Source organism: Falco naumanni, chromosome 17 (assembly GCF_017639655.2).
Source record: "Falco naumanni isolate bFalNau1 chromosome 17, bFalNau1.pat, whole genome shotgun sequence".
Classification (NCBI taxonomy): Eukaryota; Metazoa; Chordata; class Aves; order Falconiformes; family Falconidae; genus Falco; species Falco naumanni.
Window position 1 is genome coordinate 5435126 of NC_054070.1, and position 24576 is coordinate 5459701.

At 40.1% G+C, this 24576-nt stretch overlaps 1 protein-coding gene across 1 annotated transcript; it reads left to right on the forward strand.

The window, feature by feature from the left end:
- The first annotated feature begins 84 nt into the window (after nucleotides 1–84).
- Nucleotides 85–22900, forward strand: ST7L (suppression of tumorigenicity 7 like). Its single transcript, XM_040616786.1, has 16 exons — nucleotides 85–306; nucleotides 1244–1326; nucleotides 3023–3182; nucleotides 3733–3787; nucleotides 4331–4446; nucleotides 6030–6108; nucleotides 6936–7090; nucleotides 7643–7740; nucleotides 8365–8479; nucleotides 10238–10310; nucleotides 10975–11077; nucleotides 14242–14392; nucleotides 14529–14621; nucleotides 17402–17460; nucleotides 22062–22131; nucleotides 22365–22900. Exons 1-15 carry the CDS (start codon nucleotides 108–110, stop codon nucleotides 22113–22115), a joined length of 1593 nt encoding a protein of 530 aa, XP_040472720.1. The 5' UTR covers nucleotides 85–107; the 3' UTR covers nucleotides 22116–22131; nucleotides 22365–22900.
- The last annotated feature ends 1676 nt before the right edge of the window (nucleotides 22901–24576 follow it).

The window sequence follows — 24576 nt, forward strand, 5'->3', positions numbered from 1 at the left end:
GGGAGCGGCGATGGGCGCGGGGAACTGGCTGCCCACACTGGCGGAGCCCCCCGGGCCCCGCCCCGCCCCCCGCCCCGCCCCTCTCCCGGTGTCCCCCGGTGGCGGCCATGGCGGACGGCGGCGGGAGCAGCCGGGGCCCACCGTGCCCCGGGGCGGCCGCGGCGCTGCGGCGCTGGGAGCAACTACGGCGGCGGGCGGCGGCGGCGGCGCCGTGGGCTCGCGGGCTCCTGGCCGTGGCCGCTGGGCTCGGCCTTTTCTACGTGGTGCTGCGGGTGCCGCTGCGGCTCCGGGACAGCCTAGCAGCCGGTGAGACGTTGGCGGGCCGCGCCGGGGGGCTGAGGGCTCGCCGCGGGGAGGCTGCTTCCGCCCACGCCGGGCTGCTGCGGGACCGCCGGGCAGGGCCGGTCCGTCCTGGTAGCTACCTGCGGGCCGGTCCCGCGTCCTGGGCCTCCCGCAGCGACACACCGAGCGCTCTCGCAGTGCCGTGACTCTGGGGGCACCCCGGTGTCCGGGGCTGCGCCTGCAGCCCGGGCCTCTGCAGACCCGCGACGGTTGGAAGCACCCGAGTCGGCTCTCGTGGTGCCTCGGCCACCTCGCACCCCAGCAGGCACCTGGGGGCCCTTGCTAGGCTGGAGCCCTGACCGGGGGGAGCCTGCGGCAGCCGAGCTCCCCGTCACCGCCGGGCCGGGCCGCGCCGCCCTGGGCCCCCCAGCTTCCGGCCGGGCCGCCTTGGGCCCCCCAGCTTCCCCCCGGGCCGGGCCGGTGGCAGAGGACAGCAGCTGGGCAGGTGGGGACAGCATCCCCTCTGGAGCAGCACCAGCAGCTGCGTTCCTGGCCTTGTGGTACGAGTGGTGGGAAGGAGAGGTCTGTGGAAGATGCATGTTCCTAACGCTGACTGTGAACTTGCATCAAAACAGTGCGTTTTGGGTTTAGATTAAAATGAAATAATAGATTGCATTGGCTTGTTGTGGTCCGCCAGCCATGATATGGCTGAACCTGTAGGCAGCTTGGTCTAAGAATTTACACTGGCTTATTTTAGATTGGGTGTATAACCTAAATCACTGGCACAGATGGCTACAAACAGCAAATAATATATAGGCAGGGTTCTCTAACAAAGCAACATTATCTACAAAATTGGTATGTTGTGATATGTGTTTGCATTATATTTCATTCAGCCTTGTTTAATAAAAAGCTACTTGTTTTTCAATTCTGTTTAAGTCTTTGTTTTTCTTTCTCTTAACAGTGACTGTGTTCTTAAGCACTTTGACTCCGAAATTCTACTTTGCCCTTACAGTGACTTCATCTTTTATATCTGGGCTGATATTTGTAAGTAGTCAGCTTTTTTTAAACAGCTAGCACCTCTAAAATGCTTTTGTTAGGGGTAAAAGCAGTCTTTTTTTTTTTTTTTTTATCAGACTCTAGAGGGTGCCTTTGTACTAGGAAGGAACTTGCTCAGTATCTTCTCTGTTGTATATATTCTTCTATTTATGTTGTATGTTGAGACTAAGGAAAATAACTTGTACCTGTTTTAGGAACTCAGGCTTGTATTAAGGAGATACATAACAGTATATGTGTACATAGATTAAAAATGTAAAACATGCATGCAAACTGCAGACCTCTGTGCCTGTGTGTGTGAAGAAAACACAGATTTTTCTCTCTCCTAAACTAAGTTAAGGGTTTAGCTTCCCACAGTAACTTTTGGTGAACTTTTATGCATGTGTCATCTTGTAACTATCTTAACAACTTTGACATGAAAACGAACCAATAATTCAGCTCATCTTTGTGTGACAGTGTGCACAGACGTGGCTGACTGTGAAATCAATGGGACACGCTTGTGTGGTCAGTTCTGCTAGCGCAGCTATTTCTGCAGTGATGATTGTCTGACCCTGATACAGACTGCGGCACTACATACAAATCTTTCATGTTAATCTTTATTTTCAGTATTAAAAGCTAAAAAAAAGTCTCTTCTCATCAGTTAAACCTATTTACCAGAATGTGCAAAATCTGTTTTATAGGTGGTTTTTTGTAGCCACACTTCTTTTAAAGTGTTTTATTTATGTGGCAGAAACAACTTGTTTGCTGTAATATTGTTTGGGTTTTGACTGAAGGGTTTGAGGAAAGTCATATAAGGAGATGGATTGTGCTTGTGATAGTCTTTTACGTAGGTTTGCTCTTAAGAGAAAAAAGTGGTTGTTGGTCAGCCACTATTTATAGTAATGCTTCCTAGTAAAGAATACAGTTTGTCTAAACATGGTTTTCTGCTTGGTAATGAAAATACTCAGAGAAGTTGGTCAAGAACTGACAATACGGTACAGTGCTTGAGGACTTGTGATAAGCGGGTATCTTTGGCCTCGAAGAGAGAGATGGTAATATTTTTGACCCAAATTTCTGATAAGTGAACTTGATTGCTATTAATTCAGCCTTTTCTCTTTGTACTTTTCTGAATGGCAGAACATGTCAGTTTAACTGTCTGTTTTGTGCTTTATTCTTTTAGAATATTTTTGTAAAATGAAGAATACACCTGTCCTGAGGTTCTTGCCTCTATGCACAGTTTTCCTATACAGGCCTTTTCTGAAAGGGTCTAGAACAGGGGTCCTCAAACTTTTTAAACAGGGGGCCGGCGGGTGGATGAAGTGGCAGGCAGCCATCTGCGGCTGCTTGGTTTCCCCCCCACAACCCCCGGCAGAGGGAGGGCGGGGGGTGTCTGTAAATACCGGGGGCCGGATTGAGGACCCTGGGGGGCCGTAGCTTGAGGACCCCTGGAAGTTATCCTAATGACTCTGGGAGGGAGGAACATACGTTTGACTAAAATTTTACTTTTGTTTTTCAGTCTGTTTCATGTTATGCAGGTGATCCTGCATGGCAAGACAGGCCAAACCAGATAATTAGTTTGTAGATAAGTTCTGTTTATAGTTATTTGCAAGGGGATATACTAGCTGTGAACAACTGGCTCTTCGTCTCTGATGTTTCTTGGAAGGGTGTCACCTATGGAAATTTCTGATGCTTTTTTCTCCTGTGACAGGTGTTTGAATGGTGGCATTTCAGAAAATACGGCACATCTTTCATCGAGCAGGTTTCTGTGAGTCATTTGAGGCCCCTGATAGGTGGCACAGAAAACAGCCCTCCAACACCAGCAGCATTCTCCGCTGGAGAGAGTGAGACAAGCAGGCAGAGCATGCCAGGTGATTGTCAGTCTGTCCCAGCACACTGTAGCACAGCTTTTCCTTAAGCTTCAAGGTTGTGGCTGGTTTGCATGAACTGGCTTTTAAACGACCTTCGTGCTTGTAAGAAGTGGAGAAAGGCCAGCATCTTACAACGCATTTTATTAAGAATGGTAAAAATGAACTAAACAATAATGCATCTTTGATCTGAACATTCATTATTAAAAATACTATTTAGAAAATGTATTACATATTTAGCTAAAACTGTTTCAGTAACATTAGATATTTACTGTTCTGAATACATGTGAGAGAAACATTACATGAGTGTAAATGGCAGTGTTTAATCTTTCCACTATGTGCTTTTGTGTACCCCAGCAATGTTGGGGAGCAAAAATATTAGGGGATAGCAGAAGTTTATGAATATACTGATTGTCTGATTGTGCTCAGGTTGTATAACAATGAAATTACAGCAGCTTTTGAAAGTAAAAGTACATTTGCATTACTGCATTTTAAAGTCAAGGCAGTATTTTCTGTGCTCTTAACTCAAAAAGTACTACTTCTTTTTTTCTAGAGTGCAAAGTGTGGCGAAATCCTCTCAATCTTTTCAGGGGGGCAGAGTATAGCAGGTATTAATTATCTTACTTCCCATTGCATATTTTTAAAATTAATTGGGGGCATACACATGACTTCTTCACAGAGCTTGCACTAGTAATGTCAGGAGACAGCTGAGACCTGCAAGATTATAGGGGTGATTGATGCCAGTCCTGTGTTTAAAAGGCCCCTATCCAAGCTTTGGCAGTTTCAGTGTTAAGAATGCAAATACTACTCTAACATCATCATTTTTTTGGAGAGTAAGAGAAAAAAATATTCAGAGGCTGATACAGTGTTTCTGAATCTGAATTCTCTTTAATAAAGTGATATGGCTGTATTATAAATCTCCTCATGTTATTTCGTCAGAAAAGCTGCTTCCTAGGAAGCCAGATCCCGTAGAACTTTACAACTTGAACAGATTATGGAGCAGTAGTACTTTAAAATTCTGGTAGCTCCAGTCTTTTATTAATAAAAATCTTCTGCAGTAGCTTCAGTTGTCAGGCACGTCAGACATCCCTCTTGATATCAGCATTACTATTTACTAGGAGTGCCTCTTACTGAAATTTCTCCTCTTAAAGATACATGTGGGTGACTGGGAAGGAGCCTCTTACATACTATGACATGAATTTGTCTGCTCAAGATCATCAGAACTTTTTCACGTGTGACACAGATGCCCTTCGGCCTTCAGATACAGGTATTGATGTCGTATGCATAAGGTGTTTCACTGTTGGAGAGTATAAAGTGTTTTTTTAAATATATTTCAAGGTAGCGCAAGCTATTGTGTCAAATATTTTGTGAAATTATAGTCTTTCTCCATTGCTAAGGAGGTTTAATAGATGTATTTAGTGAAAAGATGCTCTTTTACCTTGTGCTTTCTCTCCTCTAACTTTAAGGCTGTCAGGATCCTGATGTATTTTAAGGTTTCATGTTTTTCAAATAATTAACAACACGATATTGAAAACCTGGATTGTATTCTCAACAGTCAAAGATGTGGTCTCATGTAAACCTTAATGAATAGCGTAGTCTCCAGAATCCTTTTGTTGAGTCCACATGTTTAGTGCAGAAAATGTTCTCTACCTGGTTATTGTCAGACTGGGTGCAAACTATTGTCAATTTGTCAAGTTCCGGAAGTGTTAGTTGTCAGCTGGCTGTGACATGCTTGATATGAACGATGTGTTTTTGTTTCACAAAATGGAGTGTATTGTCTCGCTTGCTAAGCCAAGACTAATATTTTGTTTCCAAAAGAAAACTCAAACATTTTTCCACTTTATTCTTGCTGGACAGCAGAAGGTTTTGTTCCAAAAGAAACATGTATAGATTCTTCAGTTTTCTTATCATACTTGAGATAGGCCAGATACGTAACTCCATGAACATAAAGTTTTGGAGTTCTTTCAGAGCTCTATTTAGTGTGAAAGCTGTTAGTTCTGCATAGAAAATGGTATCCCAGAGTATGTTGTTCTTTTGCTAGAAGTTGGTTTTCAGTTTGGGATTGTCATTTTTCACTAATGGAAGCATAGCGGGGAGGGGTTGAGTCATTGCACTGAAACTGTGTTTGCTCCTTATCTAACAGTAATTTTGAATTCAAGTTGTAATTCGAACAACCTTTTTGAGTAGATAGATTTTAGTCTTTTTAATTGTTTCCTTGAACGCTTCCTGATAAGGTGATGCATTATTATAGTACATCTTGAATTGGCTTTGCTGAAATTAAAAAAAAAAAAATATTTTAACCTTTTATGATCTGATAGTTGTCTAAATACTCAATATATGTCTTGCATGGGTATAGTTTCAGCTTAGTCTGTCACTGCTTCCTTTGAAGTTCTGTTTGAAAGCTTAAATTAAATTCTGTGCAGGTCTGTGCAAGAACTTGTGTTTAACAATTGCTCCTGCCAAGATTTCAACAGGTCTTGGGAAATGTTTCCAAAATTCTGTAGCAATTTAGAAATTGTACATCTGCCTGGTTATGTAAGCTGTCTTTGCTTCTCAGTGTAGGACTTCTTAAATGGTTAGTGAATAATCTTCCTGGTGGTGTTGCTTTCTTAAATTTGTCGTGTAATGAGAAGTTGCAAGATTCTGCTGCTTGTAGTAGAAACTCACACTGCAACTAAAACACTTGTTTACTCTTCTCTGTAAAAATCATATAGCAAACAGGAATTTGCAAAATGGAAGTGAACATTAATGTGGAGCTGGTGCCCAAGCAGCCAGCGTTGCCTCTGTTGGCTCCCAGGTGTTTCACCCATGTCTCTGTCCCTCACCAGCCTTTCAATGTTTTTACAACAGTTATGCAGAAAGCATGGCGAGAGAGAAACCCTCAAGCCCGGATTAAAGCAGCATATCAAGCTTTAGAGTTGAACAATGAGTAAGTTTTAGAGTACATGTTCAATTTCTGTATTTCTAGTGTGAAAGATGAGTGTTATGGGGCACACTGTCGGTTTCTTGTTCTGATAATTTACTTTTGGCAAAGTTCTTGAGTAGCTTAAGGGGGGCTTCTGTGAGAATTGCACATGGGGCTGTCAGCTGCACTGAAATGTTGAACTGTTCTATAAAACCCAGCTTTTTTGTTCTCCCTTTTTCTTGGGCAAGACTTTTTTTTTTAAATATCCTCTTACCAGTAGCAATAACATATGAGAAATCTTATTTAGATGCGGAACAGTAAATCGAATATGAAATCATGTGTGTTTCAGTGATAGTATTGTGGTAATGCTGTATTTGGAGTTCACAGGTGCCACTCCTGTAAGGGATTTGAAAATACATTTATAACGCAAAGTAAAGAATTTCACGCACTTCTGTGATCCGTTTTGTTATGTAGTCTCGTTGGTTTTGTGTATAATGTCTACCTCCTGGTTTTAGAAAAGCAAAGCAAACCAAGCACACAAAAAAACCCCTCTCTCCAGACAATTGCTAGAGCATCTTTAATATTTCAAGAAACATAATTTGACTTGCTGTTATAATTATTTCTTTTGTTCTTTCTCCAAATGTGTGTGTGTTCTGTAAAATGGAAAAGGTTTCTGTTTTCCTGACATCCACAGTTTAAACTCAAGTCAATATTTTGATAGTTTAATATTGTCAATGCTAAGGTATTAAACATAAGTAAAAACTGCCCATTTCTAATGCTTTTAACACTTAAAAAAAAAATACAAAACTTTTTCCCTCAGAATAATTAGTGGGTTTTTTCCTTTATTACAGTTGTGCCACTGCGTACGTCCTCCTGGCTGAGGAAGAAGCAACAACTATTGTGGATGCTGAGAAGTATTTCAAACAGGCTCTGAAAGCAGGAGAAATGATCTACAGAAAATCTCAGAACTGCCATTCCCAAAGTCCCCAGCACGAAGCACAGCTGAGTAAGGGCTTTTGAATCACATAAACTCTTGTTTCTGTGTGAGCAGAAATGTGAAACTAAAGTTATAATTAGTGATTCTAGTTTGATTCCCAATTCAGTGAGGCAGTTACTACCATTTTAGCCATGCTTATGCGTGGTGTGCTATGTGATCTTTTGTAGTACCTGAATGAATCTTAGGAGGTGGCAGTTACGCTGTGTGTTCCATCGGGGGGTTGTCTCTCTGAGGCTCAGTACGTTATTGTCTTGGAAAGTTGGATAGGTAGAGCAGACCAGTGAAGCAGTTGGTGTGTGTGAGTAGCACCTTCTTTTATACCACCCAGCATTTTGGAAAAAAACAGATTTTTTTGGGTCATTTAACCTCGTTAAAAGTTGCTGGCATTGGATCTTGATGGGCCTTGGTTGGGAAAGCAGTAGTAATTATTTTATGCGTTTACATGTGGAAAGGAAAAGGTTGTGGTGGTTTTGGTGTGGATTTTTTTTTTTTTTTTTTTTGAGAGGGAAGGAGAGGTAAGAATGAAGCTGATAGATTATATTTTTTTGTCTTTGTAATCAGGAAGAGACACCAATGTATTGGTGTATGTGAAAAGGAGACTAGCAATGTGTGCAAGAAAACTTGGACGAATACGAGAAGCAGTAAAAATGATGAGAGATGTAAGTAAAAGTAAAAAAAAAATAGTCAGCAACTGTTGTTTTCAGTCACGTTGTCCAAATTCATAAAGTTCCTTTCTAGGCATCATAATTAATGTAATTGAATTATTTTCCAATGAGAGTTGCACATCATGATCCAGGATTTTTTTTGAGAACAGTTTTTTTTGGTTCCTGCATGCAGGTTTTAAATTTTTGCATATTATGTCATATGTTCATGATTCTGTTGTCTGGTTTGTGACACACTTGACTTGGCAACTTAACTTGTCAAAATAGCCAACTTTAGACTTCTTCATAATTTTTCTTTCACTTCCCCAAAGTGTGTTGTAAATTCTTTTTTCATAGGAAAATATTACAGACCAAACCAACTCACTGTAGGAGTTGTGCAGATTTCAGCTGAGAGCATGTTGTATGAACCTCAGTATACTTACTTTCCAGTAGGTGAATATAGCAAAAAAATAAGGTAGAAATGATGCAATCCCTTTCAGGCTGCTTATATGCCAGTTTGACACTGTGAAAGAATAGAACATTAAAAAGGCATAATTTATTGTACTGGGTTTTGTTAAATATTTCAGGGATTCAAGTGCAATTCTGTATGTGCTTAATTTATTTCTCTTTACTGATTTGCAGTTGATGAAAGAGTTTCCACTTCTCAGCATGTTGAATATTCATGAAAACCTCCTGGAGGCACTGCTGGAGTTACAAGCTTATGCAGATGTTCAGGCAGTTTTAGCAAAGTATGATGGTAAGTGAGGGTTATTGGGGAAATAACTGTGTTTTCACATGAAAGTATAGGTGAGGTGGGCAAAGTGTGCCTGTCCAAAAGCGGATGCCTACCCACAATCTCAGCTAGTTGACTGTATTCCATTCATTGGCAACAAACAGGTGCTTCCAGAGTTAAGTTTTTTCTCTTGAATGATGAGGTCAAATTTAGGCAAGCTAAATTGCATACAAATTACTTTTTATGTTTTTAAGTTACTTCTAATCTGTAAAGAAATCTTGAAGCTCACTTTGCTTCAATTCAAGGATTATTTTAACTTTTTAATCTCTTCTACGTCCCTCATTATGCCTAAATTCATCAACCTTTTTCAGTCAGCACATAGCCCCCTAAGTAATTGATGTAAACAAGCTGGAAAAGATAGTTTTCACTTCTGTCATCTTCCAGGCCTGGCCTCGTGATTCTGTAATACTGAGGTTGCTTGCCAAAGATTAGCAACGTGCAAGCATACTGCTTGCCAGAGGTTAGTGGTATGCAAGCTTTGGTCCATTAAATGGTGGTAGTTTGCTTTCACTTTCCATCTTAACTAATGTGTTTCAGGTGTTGTGCAAGTCTAGATAAAGGTTAATAAAATACATACTTTATTGTCCTCAGTTTTGCCACCTAGATAATGCCTACATCATTAATGTACAAAGTGCTGCTGTCAAAGCTGTCCCTTCAATCACCTTCAGAATTGAGGGACATGGAAGCAGTATTTTGTGGCAATCATTCGCTGCCCTTGAGGAGTCAGTATGTTCTGTTCTTCATTGCTTCAGGAAATCAAAAGTACGATATTCTTGCCCAAATCCTATGCCTGTTATGTGTGGCCACCCTAGCAGCCTGCTGCTGTTACTTGCCCGTTCGTGTTCTTCTGTGTTCGTATTAATTTAACAAAACCATTGGCTCTTTTCCTAGTGTTTCTTTATGTTAACATCAGGAATTGCACCACTTTCTTAAGAAAGGGTTGTTGATTTTTTTTTCCTGAGCATCTGGAAAAATGAGTATGAGCTTCAAACTCTCTGTAGCACCTCTGTGTTTTGCTTGACACGACAGCCAGACTTCTGTTAAGTGATGGACAAGCCCAGGATGGGATTTACAAAAAAAGCAAGACCCATCTGACTATACACAACATGGTACTTGGGAATTAGACCCCAGACTTCGTCTGCTTTTAAAGTAAACTTGTGCTGTGGAGTGCTAACCTTCTAATCTGTAATTGTCAGCTCAGACCTGGCCTTGGATATTCTACAAAACCTACAACTAAGAGAATTTTTCCCATGGAAATGGAAAAGAATGGAAATTGCATTTTCATTAAAATTTGTCTACCTGTCTGTAATCTTTTTTTTGTCAGCTTCTAGTCGGTCTCTCGTTCAGTGTTGTATAAAACACAGTGTTAATGTGCAGTTGCAAAACTAAGTAAAGATTAGAAGCTTATTTTAAACCTTCATGGGTTAATACAGGAAAAGTACACTGTTCTTAAGTGTGTATTTATACATGCATTTCTCCTTGAATTCACTTTCAGTGTCTTGGTACCTTTAGAAGAAAAAATTACTCTTTACCACCTAATGACTGGTGACCAGAAAGACTATGCAAAGAAATTCTGAGTTTCTCATCATAGCTGAAATGTTCCAGATGTTACATTCATTGTCTAGTATACCCAAGTAAAAATCTTTAAGCTTAAAGGATGTAGGTTTAAAATGGTTGTCTTGCCTTAAAATATTACAGCTTAATTACTTTATTTTATCATAGATATCAGTCTTCCAAAATCGGCAGCAATATGTTACACAGCAGCACTGTTAAAAGCCAGAGCTGTTTCCGAAAGGTAAGCAAGTACATTTGTGAAAACAGTGGTTTGTTGCTAATCTTGGGTTATGCTGTAAAACGTGAAATAGAGGTCTAAATCCAATATGTAGCAGTTACACTTAACTTGCTCCTAGAAATGTATTTATATATACATATATGTGTGTGTGTGTTTAAATGTAATTTACAGTTTCTTCTAAGCATCCATGAAGTTAATGGAGGTGAAGATGTTTTTCAGGAATGGACGTATACACATGTGCTTTTCTGTAAATTTTGTTTTCAGTGTCCAGCTCACGATGTTCAGCAGTTCTTTGTTTTATGGATTGAGTGTGGGATATTTATGGTAGTTCACGTTGGCATTTCACTTTTTTTCTGGTCTACTTGCACATCTGATTCTGGCTTTACCACAGAGTAGGTGATGCTGTAACAATCATATGAAAGACTGGGCACTCAATTACTTTACATGACTGATACAAAGTTTCAAAAAGCTAAATGTAGCTTTGTCATAGGGCATGGATGACAGTCAAGATACCAAAATCAACAGGAATGTTTGTCTCCTAGAAAGATTTGTTTATTGTTCTTGATAAATCAGCCAATTTTTAGTGAACTGCAAACTTAAAATCAATAGACACCTGGTTAGCATTTATTATTTGTTACTTTTGTTCAGCATGGGTTTTTCCCTTCAGGTTCTCCCCAGAAACTGCCTCTAAAAGAGGGCTTAGTACAGCAGAAATTAATGCTGTGGAAGCAATTCACAGGGCTGTGGAATTTAACCCTCATGTTCCAAAGGTAAGAGTATTTTATTTCCTATCAAACCTGCTTTTATCGTCTGATGAAAAAAATCATGTTATAGTATGAACTTTTTATTGGAGCCTCTCTAGTCCCATGTTTTCTTGAAGTTTGTTGTAACTCCAGCCATTGAGTTGTTAAACACACTAGTGTTTAGATCATAAGTGTTCAGTGGCCAGAATTAGTTGTTTGCAGTAGGTGATGATCAAATGTGTTTTGATTTTTTTTGGGTTTTTTTTTTTCCAAAAAATTAAACTCAGAATTTTTTAACTCATGAAAAATGGAGTAATCTATTTCTGAAGGTCCTTTATTGGGTAAGGGTAAGCATTAACAAATAGAAATTTAAATATTTAAAATCCCTGAAGCCAAATTAGGTTCTCCAAACAATAACCACTCATAGTATTTCAAAATACTTTCTGCTGTGCTTCTGAGCATGGTTTTAGAACTCGGGTTACTGAAAGATCTACAATCACTTATTTTCTTCATCCACATGTAAACAAGATTAAGTATCGCTACAGGCTGCAATTTAATGTCTGGCATTACTTGAAATGGTAAAGATACAGATTCTGCTGAGCACTGAGTGAAAATAAAATCTTAACGTTGCTTTTTACTGTACTGTGTTGGTGATATATTCGGTTTGAATGCAGAAGCTTGGCTTAGTCCTGGACCTAATCCTCTGCAAATGATCATGGAGTCCCGGTGACTATTGCTGTGAAGCCTCGAATTATCCAGCCGCTCTATTCTGTCTGCCTGTCCAGTCTAATAGAATGTGCACTGAGAAAGCTAATTGCTGGGAGAAATTGCTGCTTGTTTGCATGACTGATCAAGAGCGTAGCAAGTTCATTTCAGACAGTCTCAGACAGATTTTTCTTTAGCCTCTGCCTTTAGGGGAAGAAGATTATAATGCATTATCATTATCTAAAAGTTCTTTTATTTTGTATATCCTCCAGTTGTTTCAGGAGCCTCACACACCTTTTTAGAGAAGTTAGATACCATTTCAGACAGGCTGTTAACAAAATATATTCTGTACTTCTACAGGCAATCATGGAAACTGATTCCAGGTTTCAGTAATTTGATCTTGTTTTCTAATTGTATACCTATCCAGTCATCTTCATGATTTTTTTTATTACAGTATTGCTTTGAAACAGCAATTCATTTGATGGCAGGACAGAATTTTGTTAGTGCTGGCAACCTAGAGCTCTAAAATGCTCACAGTCAACGCAAACAGGTGAACAAGGGTTCAAACAAGTTAACAGGGGCACAGACAAGTGAAATAACTTGCCCAATGGGTTACAGTGGATTGGTGGGGAAGAAAATCTGGTTCTTGAATTGGCAGTCTGTTTTGTCCCATGGACTAAAAATAAATGAGTATGTAAAGTAGAAATCCTTTTCTTGCATCTGATGAAAGTGGTTGTCTTTGCACATAACATAATTTTGCGTAAGGAAAATAAAATGTTTGTTTCTCTTTTTCTGAGTTATGCTTCTACAAGGATGGGTTTTGTTTCAAAAGTTAGGACGACCTTTAAAGACTGCTAGAAAACTGGTACTCAAGCCATTTCAAATCAGAGATGTGTAACTAGACTTTGGTAACATAAGAAACAATCTTGTCCAGTCATCTCCTGAATATCTTACCGATTTATGTTGCGTGTAAAGATTTTCTTAAACATGCAAAACCCCACGTATTTTCAGTGCTGATACCTTGCCTGTTTTAAACAAGGGCGCAAAGACCTGCCAGACTTTGGAATTTTTCTGTTTGTGTGGTAACACGGGCGCAAAGACAGCCAAAGCCTGGGGTTCAGCACTGGCATGTTGTGGCAATACTTGCAGTGGGGCTTCATTGCTGCTATCGCGTTTATAGTCCCTTGTGCTCTGTGCAGTTAGCACAATGGAAAAGCGGGCGCTGCGGAGAGCATGAGGAGTCAGGTCAAGGGTCAGATATTTGAGACCATTTTCCCACAGCAGCACTGTGTGAGTGATCCTTTACTGTGTTAAAAAAAAAAATAAAAAAAAAAATAATTGAAGAGGATTAGAGGGGATTAGCAAGAATATTACCCTCCGGAGCGTAGGCCCAAGGCACTAAGAGAAGAACCTAGCCAGGCAGTAAATGTGCTTTATTTGGCCGGGGCACAACCCCTCCTACATTCCTTCAAGAATCTGAATGGGAAAAGTTAAGTCCTCAAACTGGATTAGTAAATAATCTCATAGTTTGTGGCATCTGCTGAAATAAATCGGCGAGTTAGCTGCATTCTTACACTTTGGGAGACAGTCAAAGGAATTGCCAGCTACATTGATCAAAGATGTGGATTAACTTTGGCTGTTATTGAATAAGACACTATATGCTAGCAGAGGACAACTCACAGGTAAATACTAGAACTGAAACTGTTATTTCATTCTTGTAAAAATTACTCATCTGTTTTTAAAAGCTAAGTTCAGCTGAATACCTGTCTTTTTTTAATGTACCATGAGAAAACAAAATTACATGTCCTGTGTTTCAAGGGAAATGGAAAATGATTACTCCTTGTGTTCTTTGACCCTTCTGTGCATCAGATGTTCTGCTGATGTAGGAAGAAGGCTGAAACTGAAAAAATCTGAAATCAGAGATACTTTGTGGTAGTCCAGCAAAACCACATTAAAACAAGATTTTCCTGAATTTGGTTTATTATTCTTCCTTTGGTTAGCATACTGACACCTTATGGTTTACTACTCATACTTGAGAGCTGATAAGTACTTAGCCTCCTACATCGAAACTTTCAGTGATTAAATGATGAGCAGAAAATACGGTTGGTTTGGGGTTTTGTTTGGGTTTTTTTTAGCCTAAACTTGCAGCTCATTGGTATTGTACCTGCAGCATTATACTTTATGTATATTCCACAAGAATGTGTTTTTATTTTGCCTTACGGAAGTTGTTTGGTGGTGGGTTTTTTCCTGGTATTTTGTGTGTAAAAAAACCCCAGTTTAAGAGTCTCGTACACAGATGTGTGTTTTGCTGCTCTTCGTGTGTGAGTGCTGGCTGTTTGTGCTGTCAGGGTTGGGCTGTTGCAGCACGTAGATGTTGGCCCCTGTGTGATATGGTCAGTTATGCCTCAAATGATCATTTATGTTTCATGATTAACGATTTTGAAATATTCTGTGTAACCAAGTGTGCCTCTTGTTTTTACTTTCAGTATTTACTAGAAATGAAAAGCTTAGTGCTACCTCCAGAGCATATTCTGAAACGAGGGGACAGTGAGGCAGTAGCATATGCTTTTTTTCACCTCCAGCACTGGAAGAGGATAGAAGGGGCTCTAAATCTGCTGCACTGTACATGGGAAGGCAGTAAGTATCTCTCCTTGTTTTATTTTTTCCTGTACAGTAGACTAATCTCTGCCTTTATTCACCTCAAACATGATTGGTTCTCTTTGTGAGAAGCTGGTTTAGATACAGATCTAATGCCATTCGCTCTTTTTTCCAGCATTTAGGATGATCCCATACCCGTTAGAGAAAGGTCATCTTTTCTATCCCTATCCGAGTTGCACAGAAACAGCAGACAGAGAACTGTTGCCAAGTAAGTGGTTTCTAAGCAGTAATGATAATAAAACATAAGCTAGGGACATGTTCAGTTTGTGGTATTCTGTATTTACCTTACTGGGATTTTTTTAGTTTGAGCTTCCTGTGAAGGAGATTCAGCTATTTGTTGATGTCCCTCCCAAACGATCCTGAAGCACTTGACGTGTGTGTGTGGTAAATGTTAGCTTAGGTCCTTCAAAGGTGAAGTCTGTGTGTGGTACATTCAGACTTAAGTTTGGCCAACTCTGAGAACAACAAAATAGACCAGTACTTTAAATTACTTTGAAAAGTCATGGATTTGGCGACTGTTGTAGAGGAGCCATTTCCTTTTAGCAAGTGATAAATGCTTGGTTCCAGTCCTGCATTCAGGTATCTAGCAGAACCTGTGATCTTACAGAGAATCCTTGGTTAATCTATAGCTTCATAGAATACGTATTGTTGGACAGTATGCTTCCTAAAACTTCCTACCTGTGTAGGTATTTTTATGGATTTATACTAGCGTTTGACACTGAAAAGTCAGTCGTCTCCAGCTGCTCGTTACTTCAAGATTACTTTATGCAATTATGAGCCTACATGGGGGTTTTCTTTAGGTAAGGCAAACAAGCTAAATTACTAGAGCCCCATGGTCATCATATTTAGGAAAACAGCATTAATTTAGATTAGAATTGGGCTGTTAATTACAGACGTTGATAGACTTCTTTTGGGGGTGAACTTCATCATGAAGAAACACACGTCCCACAGGACTGGAAAGGGCTACTGCAAAAGCACCAGCAGACCCACTGAGACCACAGCTGTGGAAAGGAAAGCTACACATACGTGTTTCTATTTTAAAGCCTGAAGTTATATTTAAAATGTGTAATTTAAATTTGCCCCCAGACTGCTTTAAATTACTCATTTCTCACTTATGCAGGATATTGCACAAGGAATTCCTTGGTTAGCAACTAACCCTAAATTGTAGACTTCCCAGCATAATTAAACACCAACACATGCAGATATTTCAACACGATCACTCACGCATTCCTGTTATGTTTTAAATATAAACCTACCCATAAATAAAATCATCTTAACACTTTTATTGCAGTACTTCCTCAAGAAATCTTGACACTTAATTTTTTAAAATTTATCTATTTAAAGTAATGTTGACCAAATCAATGATTCAAAAGTCCTGTGTTGGTCTGACTAGTAACAATTCTTAGATGGCTGTGAATGTATAGAATTGCCTTTAGTTGTCCTTACCTATTTTGGATTTGTTTTTAATTTCCCAGTGTAGGAAAAACTATTGCAAAAAGAATCCTTCCTATATTTTTACGCTTTCCTAACTCATGTTGGGACCTGTCCTACATTATATTGCTCCATATTTTAAGAATCAGGTGAGTTTCCACATGTGGAGAGCATCAGAGCGTTCCATAGTAGAGAAGTGGTTTCTTTTGGCTGCTCAGTAAAGAGGAGTGTGTGACTGTTGTCAGACTAGCAGGGCTGGCTGCCTGTTACAAAGGTGAATTGATAATCTCTGGGGTGACATTGAGCATCTCTGATGGGCGTTAGACATGGAACTCCAAATGTTCTACTTAGTTGTGCTCCAGAATCACACTTAAAAGCAAACCAAAACTCAAGCCCTTTGCCATTAATGAGTTGCAAGAGCACAAGCCACTTGCTGATTTTTCTCTTATAATGGTAGCTTTCCTGGGACAGCATTCAGGAACAGGAGCTGAGAGGGTAAAGTGTCTCTTTCCTTCTCAGCCTTCAGTTTAAGAATGAGTACGATTGTATTCTCTTGTTTTACAAAAAGGCTTACTTAAATTCTGAAGCTTTTGTTATTTTTTTTAAAACAGCTTGTCAAGAAGTGTGCAGCCTTTGAGTTACTCATATCTATAGAAACTTTTTTCTTTATTTAAAAACCTTTTAAAATCATTGAATAGAAGTCAGAGCTGCAGGTATTCAGAGCCAGTAATTGCAAATTCACCAAACAGGTCCTCAGCTAGTAACCGGTAGTAGTGTCTTGAGTGCTGAAAGCTCCACATGCCAGCCCTTAGGCTGTCTAATCACCTTCTTTTGATTTTGTTACCATAGATTGGAAATTGCAAGGAGCTGCTACGTACAGAATTTATAACCTAGTCCTGGTACTGTTTTCTTTGAGGTCTACTCTGTCAGCTGCTCTGAAAAAATTTACTGTAGCTAGCTAGAAATCTTTGAAAAGTGTTAAGGAGCTACCTTGCTTGTGTATGTAACATGACGGTTGTTTTGTGTTTGCTGAGCTGCTTATAGGATGAGGAGGTGTGCTGTTCTCTTCAGGTAACAGGATTAATGCTTCAGAGGGTTGAAAATACCTGAATTGTTTAAATTGCTCTAGGTAGTTTTGACACCTTGTGAATTTTACAGCTCTTCCCTCTGTCCCGTTAAAAGAGTAGGTACCAAAAATGAAGCCTGATGAAATGCTTCAAAAGTCAAGCCTATGCAAGTGAAAAGGCAATTGGGAAGAGAAAGATGTAGTGACTGTTAATACTGAAGACAAGCATTTAAAGTAGGGGGAAATTTTTTTAGAAGTTTAAGTACTGGGACCTAAGATGTACTGCACAATAGTCTTGAGTCCACGCTTATTGCTGAAAGTCTAAAACTGAGTTACAAGACTGTATAAATAATTCAGAAAACTGTCCTCAGTTATCAAGTGTCAATATCCTTCATTTTTTTTCCTTCCAGCATTTCATGAAGTCTCAGTTTACCCACAGAAGGAACTTCCCTTTTTCATCCATTTCACAGCAGGCCTATGTTCCTTTTCAGCGATGCTTGCCCTCCTTACGCACCAGTTCCCTGAGCTGATGGTCATTTTTGCTAAAACTGTAAGTATTGTCTCTGTCAATATGCTTAGGTAATATGTGGGACCTTTGGGAGTTTTGAGGTCCATGGTGAGGTTGGCTCCAGTCAGTCTCACGCTTTTGAGGCATGAATTATTTTATCTGCTTTTGTTAGAATCTAGTTAGTTACAAACACTTGTTGAAGTTTGGGCAAAATGTCTGTTTTGACAAGAAGGTGAACTGTTACTATAACATACCATGGCTTTAATTTGCACTCGTATGGTGAGAGCGCAGCATTTCAGCACCAGAGCAGTTTTGCCACAGAGCACTGCGTTGAGTGTGAATTTTATACTCATAGAAGTGGAAGACTGCAGTGCAAGTGCCTGGAGATTTTAAGAAGTGAGTAGAAGGCAGGCTGGACTGCTGGAAAACCAGGTCTCTTGGTGAACATTGAAGAGTACTAGCATGATGTAAGCCAGGTTCAGAAGTTAGGTTAGCTATCACTCACCTTTTGGGAACTAGATCAATGGTTTTATATCTCATCTGGTTCTGGTTACTAGATGGAGAATGTGTTTGGTGACCACAGATCTATCATTTGAGTACCTGTTCAAGGACAGAAATTGGACTTGATAATGGCAATCAGACTTTTAGCTAGATAAATTTCTAATCTGTGCTGCTTTAAGTATATGTAAATATGTCTGCTATTGAGCCATTTGTTTCTGCAGGTGCCTTCTGTGTGTCTTTCTCCCTCTCTCTGCCCTGCTTTTTTAAGGATTTCTTTTCCTCGCTTATCTGTTAACATTGCTGCTGGCTGTAATCTTGTCATCTTTCTGGACTCTGAAAACGGTGCTGTCTTAATTTGATGGAGGGAGAAACTGCATAGGCAGCTTCCTCTCCCCACTTCTCAAACTAAGCCATGCAGTATATTTGGCCTCTGTTGAACAGTGGATCTCATGCAGTAGAGCAGAGTGGCAAATAAAGAGTTCCAAACACTCAGTGAATCATTTATTCTAGCTTTGCTAGTCAAAATAGAGGGTGAGAGGTGTTATGTCATCTTGCTGTTTTAATGCAGCAGGTAATGGCGACCTGGGAGGTAAGCCTTTTTTCTCAAGAATACTTCATTCCTAAAAGCGTTGGCTTTGCTAGTGATTCTAGTCTGCAGTGCCCAAGTCATGCAGGTCTGAGAGTGGGGCCTCATTTCCACACAGTTCTGTTGATCTTTATGTTGGAAAATGTAGTTGGACATGCCAGTGACAAATTTCAGTGCTACTCATAATTGGCTGGGTTCATAGTAACTAGGATCTAACTATCTGCTTGATTAATTCTGTAAGGACTGCATTAGCAAAGTTGTATGATTTCCAAAGAGATACAAGGTCAAATGTTATGCTAACAAAGAATTGCTTGGTGAAGTTCTCTCTGCTGGGTTTCTTGAACCAAAATAAGACCTTGTACGAGTTAGCTTTGCGTAATGCCATTTTGAATGTCGAGTGATATGTCCAAATGTGCGGGGATAAAACTCCCGGGGTTTGGTCATTTGGCAGCGTGTTTATGTCGCTTGTTTTCTATAGGCAAGGATGGATAGTGTCTATTCAGCTGAAAAGATGATCAAGAATCATGCGTATTGCTGCATCATTCCACCAACCAAGTCTCGGTGGTGTCAGGCACAGACAAAGGGATTCTTGCCACTCACTGTGCTAGTTCAATACTGGCAAGAGTGGAAACTATCGAAATAAACAGACAAGATGTGAATTCTCTATTAATTTCTTGAGATTGCTAGCTGAGAAAGAAATACCATCTTCCAGTATTCTGCTATTTAGATAGAAATGTTAACTCCCAATCATACTCTAATGACTAATATTCTTCCTCATTTTATTAGATTATGGTACTCTTGATCTCTCTTGTAGAGAGCTTCAGTATTTTAACTACAGATAATGCTGTGATGGCTGCTAACACTATACAGCATTATCTCCTGTGTTCTGGGAGTATGTGGCAGTAGCATCTAGTTGAATTTTCATACCAAAAATGGAAATTTACCTTCTATGTAATGACACCTTCCTTTCCACCCAAGAACACTATAATAAAGCAATTATCTGCAGGTAGTTCTAGTGCTTTAAGCTTTCTAAATGAATTAATGGATTTTTTCCTGTGTATTAATTTCAAGTATTTTTTCATGATACTGTGTGTTTAACTTATTAAATATAGTAGTTTGAGATAATGAAGTTCTAGGTAGTATACACAAAAGCAATACAAAATATATTTCCAGCAAATCTAGGACACAGTTTTAGGAATAACAGTTGGAAAGTATTGTGTATATGGAATTTTTTGTTGTCAATCTGACTTAAAGCGTGACTCCTTAAATTACATTTCAGTTGCTTCTTAATCAAACTGTTATTTCCAGCAATTTAACCTTCAGCAAACTGCGTGCCTCTAAAGGGTTTTAAGAAGTTGAATACCTTTCTATTGACTGGAAAAGTCTGAGTTTACATATTTTCATTGGTTAGTGCTTGAGTTTGTTTCCTCCATAATAAATCACAGGGTAAACCTTGGCAAATTGCTAAAAATATTCCAAGTGGCCAAAAATCACAATGAAGCATTTACTAGTTCCAATGTATACAGCATAATACACCATCAACAGAGACTTGAGCACTGGCACCGGCTGTGAGCTGGCTCCCTCTGGAGCAGGAGGCAGTCCTGCTCTGCTCCCTGGCCCTGGGAGCAGGTGCCAGAGGGATTTTTCATTGTCTTGCACAGGTAGAAAGTGCAAGGGACTGGTGCTGGCAGAGCACTGAGCGTTTACAGATCCAGTTAGCCACAGTTGCTCTTGCTAGATCTTTTGCAACTCAGACTTTTAATGATCTTTGATGAAGGGAGGGTGTACCATGTGAGTCAGTGGAATAGGCAGTGGTAGAGAGCTCTCTGTGACCTGCAGTACGAGTGCAAGGGCTGTCAGTGGGTAAGAGCTCAGCCTTGCTGATTGTTTCAGCTAGATTTCTGATCTCTCGGTGAATTACTTTGTTCTTGATAGTCAGACAGCTCTGTTTATGTAGTTGCTGTTCAGAATTTTCTCAGTGACAGAAGGAAGGAGGTATGCAAATGGGGCGACGATACACAGTTCACTGAGCAACCTGAGAAATACTGTTACATAAAGAAAACCTTCTGTTGAAAGCGCAGACAAATGGGTCTGATTATTTTTCCATTCAGTATGAATTTTTATTTTTTAGTAATTACGTAGACGGAGAACTGGGTAGGTATATATCATCTTGCAAATGTGACATTATACAATTCCTTCTGTAGTATCTTACAAAGACACCAAGTCTGACTTCAAGTAAGCTAGAGATAGTGACGTCAGACACTGTCAATAGTCATCTTGGAGGTTCCTGAAAACTCCTAACATGCTTACCTTCCAAGCAAATCAGTCACATTTTCTTAAGTCTGATCCTTATGCCACTGGAGTGGACCACTATTAGTTAATATTAAAGTACTGGAAAAACATTTCAGCAGTGTTCCTGCTGAATCCTACTGGAAACAACTTCCTTGTTCAGGGAATTGGATAAAATCCTAAGACAGTCCATGTTCAAACTGTTTTGATATGGATCGCTTGATACATTCACAACAAAGGAAGAAGTCATGGGACTTAAATTAAAAATTGGCTAATTTTTACATTGCAAGATCAGGAGAGAACATTTCTCATTCTGGTTGTTCCACAGCTCCCCATTAGAGGATTCCTTGCCATTTTGCTGACAGCAGCCATCTAGAGACAGAAAATAGGACTAAATAGAGCCCTGTCTGGCAAGTCCTGCTTTCTGTGACACTCTGCCTTACTTTCTGAACAAATCCCCCTACCACTTTCCCCAAAGCTCATTAAGTGAGACTGGAGAATTAACTTTTTAGCCAGCTGCTGAACTTTTCATATTTATAAACACTTGAGTCTTTTGCTTATCTAAGACAAAATGTGTATAGTTTGGAGATGTGCACTTCCCTGCCAATGTGTAATGAGTGGTTCTACACTTCATAGAAAAAAAGCCTGAAGTTTCCTGTCACAGCTGAGTGTCGATGCCAAGGGCAAAGGTTTCTTGCCTTGCTAATCTACATCTTAACTCATGCACTTAATGTGAAGGTGCCACACGCAAACAGGCAGGGAAGAAGCTAGCTGCAATGAAAAGCTCCTGCGCTGCTGTGAATGTTATGTTTTAAAAGCCTTTTTAATGTAATATTTGAGGTTATGATAGAAGCCAGGAGAACCAAAGTAAAACCCTCAAAGTAAATGAGTCCTGTCACTGCTGCCTTATGAAAAGAGGGTTTGTACGAGGATAACACGAGTCTCAGCAGAATACTCGGGGGATGGGTTGAGGAGGTGCAGGGGAGTTTGCAGCATTTGCTTTAGCCTAATCTTTATTTCTGGAACTGTTTAGATGGCATCTAGAATATGGATCCTGTCTGGAAGCACAGGCTGGTCTTGGTGGATGGTCTGTTCAGTTCTCACACATTTTGAGTTGATGACCTATAAATAATCCATGCTTGAATATCCAGGAAAATACACTACCCTCCTCCCCAGTCTGTTCAGCACTGAAGGTGCAGTTCGCAGAGCAGCTGGAAGAGTTGTAGCCCTGAGAAACGCTGTCCTAACCCCTCCTGTTTCTGCCTAGGTGCTGCGAGTGCTGTGGCCTGTGAGTGCTCCCAGCGTTCTGGCCTCCAGCTGAATGGACTGTGCCAAGGGTGAGTGGACAAGGCTGGAGCTGTGACTTCCAGAGGGTTCTTTCTTCCTTTGTGTGTCTTGGCTAAAATTTAATGTTTACTACAAGCCGCTTTCATGGCATCAGCATTGAGGGGATCATAGCTCTGTTGAGGGAAAGGTACAGGGTGGTTTTTCACTCGTACCTTGAGCCTGTGAAAGGATGTTGGTTTGGAAACTGAGCTAATTTGTTCTTGTTGTGTTCTGTTTATTCCAGTGGCTGAGAACTCTTCTTTCACCCTTCAGCTTCATTAGGGAAAACATCAAGGTCCTCCTGCTCTCCAGTCTCTGACATCAGCCAACTCCAGTGTGACTGGAGTGTGCTTGCCACGATGGTTTGATTTCGTTGCTCTCACAAGCCTCAGCCCTGGTGGCTAGCTGACCCCTAGGTGTGGCGGGCAAGGAAGAAAGCCGTGCTATTCAAACTGATATCTTTGACAGGCTTCCGTGTTGGTAATGGTGCTTAACATATGAATTTCTTCTTTGGCCTTAGTCTGTAAGCATCTAAGAAAATAGTTTTTGTTGAGCAATACCTTATTGCTCTCTTAATCGTTTGTACAACTGGAAGCTAATACTTCCTCTGGAAGAAAGGAGGGGATGCAAACAGAGCAGATGTTTGGAGTATTGACACTTCCTTCTCAGCTGCAGATGCACCAGATAATTGGCTTAGATTTAATTTTATAAGCCTCTTTCAAAACATTTGTTAACAGCAAAGTATGGTTCTGCTTTCTTTATTAAAAGGTTGCTTCTTAACACATTGAATTTGTTGACTTCTTAAGCGTCTGTCAATATCTATGATAGTGTGCAAACAAAGATTTTTCTTCCATATCCTATAAGCTTGCATTATGCAAGGAAATGGTAGTATAAACATCTCTTATTTCATATTGTTACTTCTTTAGATTTAATTGTACATCTTTTGTCTTTCAAACTGCTTTGCCTTGAACAGGAGGTTTCTGAAACTGCCGAAAGTGTGATATATGCATGGGAGTCTTTTTTGGGAGACCTAAACTTTCAAGTCTTAGTCCAAAATACTGTCCTTGTTGATATCAAGACTTGAAGAGAGCTGAGATGTGAAGCACTCTTCAAAGGAACTGCTTCATGTATGGACCGTCCAAGAGGGTTTGTTTACTGCAGAGGTGAAAAGATGGCTGTGGCAGCCAAGTGGTTTGAGGTAATCGGCGTGACCTCTGTTTCCACTTTTCGCCATTAGAGAAAACGTCTACTTTTTCACATTTGGGTCTGCTGCTCGGCATTGAGAAAGCAGGGTCAAGTTAGCCAAGGCTTCTTAAAAGTGGAAGTAATAAAAATAGCACAGGCTTATGGATAAATGCTAATTCTGAGCACATCAAAAGTTGTCCATCATCTTGCATTTTACAGAAACACATATACTTACTCACATTTAATCTTGCTGAGCTTTGTGAAGGACTGATGTAAGCCACGACGATGGCTTCTTTCAAAGGTGGTGTAAAGTATTCTAATTTCTGAATCCTGGATGGAAGAAGCTTACTGTAGCCTGCTCTGTTCTCTTGAATAATAATACCTAAATCAATCAGTTACAGGTCAATTTGAGTTGACCTATAGTCTGTCTTGATGCATTTCTTTTGTTTTCTTTTTTCCCCCCAAATCATTCTTTACCTTGTAAGCAAAGTACTATGGAGTGGGCAGTTGCCTGTGCATTTTTTTGTAACTTTGGCTGAGAGGAAACACACGTGTTTAGGTAGAAATCCCATTGTTACTTTCCACTGTGTATTTCTATTGACTGGGCTTTGATCCAAGTTAAATACTTGAATTCATTGAGGAGTCAGGAGGGGAGCCCTACAGAAAGGTACTACCAAATTTTTCTGAGTTGCGTAACTACTTGTAGGTAATTTTCTCAACTTTCTTTCCAGTTGAATATATGTCATTGGGACTGCTTCTCACTGTGGAATCATTGTGGTGATTAATAGATATGTTGTGTTCATGTAATTTCACTTCTTGGTCCGCAGGGGCCCATAAGGTAACCAACCTAATGCTTCTTAAAGTTGAACATTCTCCAGCATTTGTGTGGGGTTATAAATGAAGCGCTGCCTCCCATGTATCATTCCAAGAGCTGCTTTCTTTCACTGTCCTCCCCTGACATAACAGTAACAGAAAGGGGATGGGCTTATGCCGAAAGTACAGCTGGCAGCAGGCTATGTAATGAAAATCTTCCTGTCTCTCTAGAAGTGCTAGCAATTATTAAGGAAGGAGGAGCGCTCTGCATGATTTCCTAGCAGGACAGGATTGTTCCTTGCTTTATAGGAACATTCACTTGCCGTTTAGGAGCAGAGACTTGCCACCTGATCCATACCATAGCGATACCATATCAGTTCACATGCAATTAAGTTGTGTGCGTGTTTTGCTCTGTGTATATATATATATATAAAGACAATTATGAGTCAGGACAGATA